Source organism: Parus major, chromosome 2, assembly GCF_001522545.3.
Source record: "Parus major isolate Abel chromosome 2, Parus_major1.1, whole genome shotgun sequence".
Taxonomy (NCBI): Eukaryota; Metazoa; Chordata; class Aves; order Passeriformes; family Paridae; genus Parus; species Parus major.
The window spans coordinates 273,872-280,781 of NC_031769.1; the positions used below are offsets into that span (position 1 = coordinate 273,872).

At 47.2% G+C, this 6,910-nt stretch overlaps 1 protein-coding gene across 1 annotated transcript in view; it reads right to left on the reverse strand.

The window, feature by feature from the left end:
• Positions 1-6,910, reverse strand: part of LOC107200261 (microtubule-associated protein 4-like) — a 31,293-nt gene that overhangs the window by 12,538 nt on the left and 11,845 nt on the right. The window contains exon 2 of the mRNA XM_015618501.3: positions 647-889. Within this exon, the coding sequence (XP_015473987.1) occupies positions 647-887 (241 nt within the window). The 5' untranslated portion in view covers positions 888-889. The remainder of the gene's footprint in view (positions 1-646; positions 890-6,910) is intronic.

A 6,910-nucleotide genomic window follows, 5' to 3' on the forward strand; every position in this document is an offset into this window, starting at 1 on the left:
CCTCAGGCTGGGCCAGGGGAGGTTCAACTGGAAATTGGGAAAATTCCTTCCCCAAAAAGCCCCTCCAGGCCTGGCCCAGCTGCCCAGGACAGGGCTGGATTGTTGGAGGGATTTAAATCCCTGTGCATGTGGCACTTGGGGACACGGTCAGGGCTGGCCTTGGCAGTGCTGGGGGAGCTGCTGGGTTTGATGATCTCAAAGATCTTTTCCAACTGGGCTGGAAAAGCGTTCAACAGCACATTTTGGTACCATGCACATCCAAAAGAAACACAAATAAATAAAACCTTGGATCAGAACCATGGGATTTAGCTGTTAAACATTTGGAGTGAAGCTCCCAGACAGATGATGAAGATTCCCTTCTGCTGACCTCACCATCCACCTTTCTTCCTTGGATTTGCCATCCCTGGAGTGGTGGCACCTTGCACAGCTCTGCTGTTTTGGGACACTGCTTGTGGAGCATGGCAACCACAAAATTTGCTCAATCCTTTCTCTGAGAGCCCCAAAAGCCCCCAGCCTCAAACATGAATGTAAAACAACAAACAGGGTCTGATCTTTGTTTGAAACAAAGCACCAGAGGAATTCCTGTCTCAGCAGCATCACGGTGAGCGCAGGCATTCCCTGATATCTGACTTTTTGAGACACTTACGTTCCACGGGAATCCCATCCACGTGGCTTTTGCTTTTGGGTTCCTGGCTCCCAGGCTTTGCATCATCCTCATCATCCAGCAGTGGCACATAGTCTGTCTTATCCACCGTCTCTCCAACCACATCATCGAATTTCTCGGCCTCCAGCGTGGCGATGAAATCCCGTTTGACCTCGTCCTCGACGTCGTGCGGCGGCTCCGTCAGCGCGTCCGCCAGGCTCAGGTTGTGCTCCAGGTCAGCCATGCCTGAGCACCAGGGAGACAAGGACACATTTCAGCAGAGATCTCTCCATTTTCTTCTGTGAAAAATGAGCTTTGTGTATTTTTTATAGAATTTAGGAGTTTAATGAAAAGACAATTAGGAGATAAAAATAAAGTAAAATATACAGATACAGCTGGGTGTCTCTGCATTCACCTCACTGACAAAGGATTGTCCCTTAAAAACAGAACCCATAAATTCATATAATTCATATGTAAAAATACATATTCAGACATTCTATTTAGGATTTTTGGTGTTCTTCTGTTTAGTTTTTCCTTGCCCCCTTCCCAATAGATCAATCCTCTTGGTGTCACTGGGTTTTTTGTCCTTTGACAACAGGAGCTATAAATTTTTCCTTTGGAGGGCTTGGAGGATTGCTGGTCTTCATCTGCACAAGATAATCTTAGGATGCAGGGGGGTCTCTGACTATTTTCTTTTTTAGTCTCTGGGCTATATAAACAAAAAGCAGTTTAATATCATGTTACAGCCTAACATATATGTATTATATCACTATTTCCAAGTTTCAGCAATAACAGAAATAAAGGAATCTATATTAATACAACAAAATTTTTTAATATTATACATATTCATGATAATATTTGTGAAAAGCCAATAATATGATATACATTTATAACACTTCACTTTGGGGCTGAGCCTTTACACCACGGGAAACCTTGGGGTGCTCAGTAATTCCCAGATGTTTCTAAACAGAAATAAACCGGGATCAGCTAAAGCGGGTTTAGCTGAATGTTCCATCTCAAGGGGTCTTTTAGCAGAACTTTGAGCATTTTTAAATAAAAAAATGTGAAAAGTAAAAGCCCAGTACCTGGCCAGGATGGCCATGGTGTGCCCCAGATCTGGAGTTAATTACACCCCTCAGATAAATGACGCAAGAGAATTTAGTGCTGGGCTTGACTCCACCCAGGCTCCCCTATGGAGATTAGGATTTTACATAATCTCTGATGTATACTTCAGTGCTGCTCCTGATCCCTCCCAGAGGGTCCTGCAGCGTGCTCATGTCCTCAGCAAACCTTGCTAATCCCAGCAAACCCCCTCCAGCCCTGGGATTTGGGAGGGAAAGTGACGTTTTAATAATGTTTACATGAAAAAAAATACAGCAAAGTGCACACGTAGGTATGAATTGGAAACAGAGGAGTAATCACCAGTTATCCCTCCCTGATTTGCATCTCTGGGCTCAATTTAATTCCTGGCACCAAACTGAAAAAAATGCACCTGAACTGACTCATCTCCAACCTTCAGGCCATCACCAATTCTTCACTTTTTCACCTCAAAAACTTTGGAAGTTATTCTTGAGAACAGGAGCCAATAAAACCCTGGAGATCCTGGAAGAGGCTCTGAGGTCTCCCTGGATTTTCCCTGCTGCAGGTGAACATTCCCAGCTCTCCCAGCCTGGCTCCCAAGGAAAACCAGGAGCTGCTGACACAGAGCAGGGACACAAGGGACACTTGTGTGTGACCCAGAACACAGATCCTCTTGTTCCCAAAAAAACAAAGGCTCCTACTCCTTGAACTCCAGGAAATTGTGTGTCAGCACTGCAGGGTCACCACATACCTACAGCCTCACATTCCTCAGGAACAATGGTGTCCCACTGCTTGTGCTGTTTCTGTCCTTCCAGACAACTCTGTTATGGAAACTAATTCACTTCAAGCTCTTCTCTTTTGATTCTTTGAACAATAAAAGGTCAGGCTTGCAGGCAAACCACACTTCAGGCAGCAACTGCAGTTCTTGGTGCTTTGGATAAAAACCCTGAATGGCAGCTTGGAAATCCAGAGGTGAAAAGTTTGGAGCTCTTCACCCCCAGTGCAGGGTCACAATTGAATGAATTATGGTCAGTAAAAAAACAAAACCCATTTTGTATTTAAATGAAAGTCTTATCAATGAGGTTTCTGATTCTTTTAAGACAAACCATCATCCAGATGTGCACACAACCGGCTGCATCACCCTGCAGGGAGCACCAGCCAGGGAAAGCATTTCCAAAAGTTCAACCCCTGCACTGAGCAGTCTCCTTCAAGGAACAAATGGGGCTCAGAAAGAGCCAATTTTTCAGGCACATCCTCCATCAACTCCCAAGTGAACTGATGGCTTTGGGTCAGCGAGTCTCAATGTGCAGTGATGAACACTTAATCATCTTCTTCTGAAAATGTCATTTAGCATCAGAAAGAAAAACAATATTTAGCTTCCCAACAAGCTGCATCATGAGCACAGAGTGACTGAGGCTGGAAAAATCCTCTGAGTCCATCCAGTCCAGCCATCCCTGAGCACTGCTGAGACCACCCCTGACCGTGTCCCCAAGTGCCACATCCTCAGGGATTTTAAATTCCTTCACAATGGGGACTGAACCCTGCCCTGGGCAGCTGGGCCAGGCCTGGAGAGGCTTTTTGGGGAAGGAATATTCCCAATTTCCACCTGAACCTCCCCTGGGCCAGCTGGAGCTGCTTCCTGTCCCTGTTCCCTGGGAGCAGATTCTGACATGGAGTGGCTGAACTCCATGGAATAGCTGCCATAAAATATAAAATATAAAATAATATAAAATATAATATATAAAATAATATAAAATATAAAATAATCTAAAATCTAAAATCTAAAATCTAAAATCTAAAATAAATGGCATTTGGGGTCTTTGTGGCACTGCCAGTGCTGCTATTTCAGGCCTCCACAGGAATTAGGACACTGGAGTGATCTACTTTCAGGGGAAAAATAATAATGAGGCTATGCAGCCTTATCAGCAGGATATTTCCTTGTCCATATTTAGCTAAATAGGGAATGTAGAAACAATGTGCAAAAATAAACCAGTGTAACTAAGAAAAGGCATTTTAAATACAGCACTGGTGCCTCAGAATGCAGGAGCACCAGGCACAAAGTGCAGGGATCCCTCCTCAGCCCAGGTGGGCTCCAAGGACAGCCACAACACCCCTGGGAATTCCTCATTTTCCCTCTCTGGTGTTACAGCAGCCAAAGGACACCAATTCCCAGCTTCCCAGGGCTTGTCTGCTAACAAAGGCAAGAGGAAAATGAGGATAGTGCAGGGATTGTGCCCAGGGGTAAAGAGCAAATCCTGGAGCATTTTCATGTGCTGAGCAGCTCAGAGAGAGACAGAAGCTTCCAGCCCCATTTCCATTCATACACAACAGAGCTGGCTGGGAAGCAAAAAGAATCCTCAGCAAGATGTACCTTAATCCCCTGCCTCCACAGCTCTGAGATCAGAGCTCAGGGAAGATGAATTCTGACACTCACCTTGAGATGAAAGAGAGAAACTGAGGAGTGACAGAGATTTCTGAAGGCAGAGGTTTAAAAATGCACTGAAATTCCTCCCTGGAATTGCCCAGGGAGGTTTGGAGTCCCCATCCCTGGAGGTGTCCAAGGAATTGCTGGCCATGGCACTCAGTGCTCAGGGCTGGGGACAAGGTGGGGCTCAGTGGGCTTTTCCAGCCTGAGGGATTCAGGGATTTTGAGGAATTCTCCAGCAGTGGAACAGCTGTGAGGTCCTGGTGGTTGTTAAATTGGCAGAGAGAGTGGAGCAGCCCTGGGGTGACACCAACTCTGGGTCTGAATCCAGAACAGCCTCCCAGGACAGCCCAGCCCTCCCTGGAAACACCAAAGGGAGGATTTTGCTCCAAGGAAAGGTGTGGAAGGAGCAGGGAGCAGCACCACAGCTGCACTGCAGCCAAGGAGAAGGGCTTTCCTGTAGTGACACATTCCAGGAAATCTTCAAATTCCCCCAAAGCACATCAATCATGTTCCTTTAAGTCACACATTATTTTTACTCAGGAGGATTGTTTAGATCTCTCCTGTTCCAGGCACAGCTGATCTGTTACACTCAGGGTTTGCTCCATCTGTTCTTCTGCAGGCTCAGAAGCTCTGTGTACTCAGTGAGTAACCTGTTTGTTGGGATCAATAAAATCCATCTCTCCTCAGCTAATCTGGAAGATGCAGCAGGGTTATTTTCATCCCTCACCCACATCACAGACCCTCCATCCTGGTTCTTCCAAAGAGTTCCAACTATTCACTGGATTTTTTTAGCCCCAGCTGCCCCATCCCTGGAAGTGTCCCAGAAGAGTTTGGGTGGAAAGGACCTCAAAGCCCACCCAGTGCCACCCCTGCCATGGCAGGGACACCCTCCACTGTCCCAGGGTGTTCCCAGCCCTGGCCCTGGGCACTGCCAGGGATCCATGGGCATCACCAACTCCTCAAGGTGTCGAGAACTTCTCTTCAGCAATTTCCTCACCCAGCTTTTACTTCAAGTGACCCCTGGAACAACTTCCCAGAGCCACCATCCCACCCAGCACCCTCTGGAAAAGGAGGCAAATCAAAACCTGCACGAGCCACAGCCTCCAGTTTCCCATCCAGGGAAGAGTGGAATTTATTTCCTCAACTTTGTGCTTCCATTTTGCAGCTTCCCTGACTGCTCTGCTGTGTTCCTGCCTCCAGGAGTTCCAGGTTATGATGGGTCTGACCCAGATTTGGACAGAGGAAGAGGAGAGTGGAGATGAAAGCTGGACATTGTCCCAACAGAAGCACCCTCGGTGCAGGACCCTGCCTTGCCCCCCTGGAATTTCTGGCTGAGGAAATGCTGTTTTTGCCAGGGGAGGACACACAGACACTCCCAGCCCTGCAGGGACAGTGCCCCAGAGTCCCAGAGCAGCTCTGGCAGCTCCATCCTGCCCCTTCCTGCCAGGGAGGGAGGAGAAACCCACTCCCATCCAGGAGGAACAGCCAAGTAACACTTCCTCACTTTTCCTGGTTTAAAGGAGACTCTGATGCCCAGATTTATGAGAAACACATCCATTATCCCATCAGATCCACTTGCTCCTTTAAAATTAGCTCCTAACTCCATCCCAAATTAAATGCCTGGCTGGGAGAAACAGGGACAGCTCGGTCATAATTCCCATTTCTCCTGGCTAAGTCAGGTTGCTTTTCTTAGCTGGAGCTGCTGGGAGCCTTCAGCCGTGGCTGCTGAGGCGTGAGGAAACAGGAGAGCAGAGATCTGCTAAGTCATCCTCCTTCCCAGAGCCCTGGAATCCATGGAAAGATTTCTGCATCCATGCTCCCAAAGGAGTGCTGACATTCCTCACATTCCATGGCTGGGCACAAAACTCTGTGACCCAACTGAATTTTTTATATATATTTTTTTCTTTTTGGCACAATCTAAACCAATGGGATTCACTTATTTATTGTTTTAAAGTTAAAAACAGCAAGAGCTCTGCTTTAGGGCTGTTTCTGGAGCCACAGGAAAATCCCACAAATCACCAGGAGCTTCTTGGAGATGGAAGCTGAGAGATCTTTAATAAAATCCTTCCAACCCCTAAAATCACACTTGGCTCATCTGCTGGAGAAGGCAGCCTCAGAAAGGGTGACCTGGATTGCAGAATGGAGTTCTGGAATTCAGGAATTCAGGAATCAGCTCCCCAAGGACTCCCTGATGTGCAGGTACCACCCCCTGGCAGAGGAAAGGTGTGTCCAGATCTTTGGGATGCTCCAGACCTGCTGGACCAGCCCGAGCACCCAAAGGCATCATCAAACCTGGATTAATTAGGAGATTCCAGATATTTCCATGGCAAAATCAAACCAAATTTCAGCTTGGAGGTGTTGTCGAGACCAGAGTGAGCTGGCAGCTTCCTCAGAGCTCCTGGGAGAGCAGACAGGGAGGCAGCACAGTGAATATTCCTGATTTCTAGTGCACATTTGGGCTTCCAGCAAATGAGGATTTCAGGGAGAGTCACAGAGCCTTTTGACAATCCATAAACACAGCAAGAGATTTTCCAGCTATTATTTTTAGGGCTTAAATGATTGTGTGAGGGACAAGAGACAGGGCAGGAGCAGAGGAGGCAGATTTGGGGACAAAGAGAGCAGCTTTGGATGCAGAGGATGCAGATTTGGGGACCAAGAGAGCAGCTTTGGATGCAGAGGGGAAGATTTGGGGACCAAGAGAGCAGGTTTGGGTACAGAGGATGCAGATTTGGGGACCAAGAGAGCAGATTTGGGTGCAG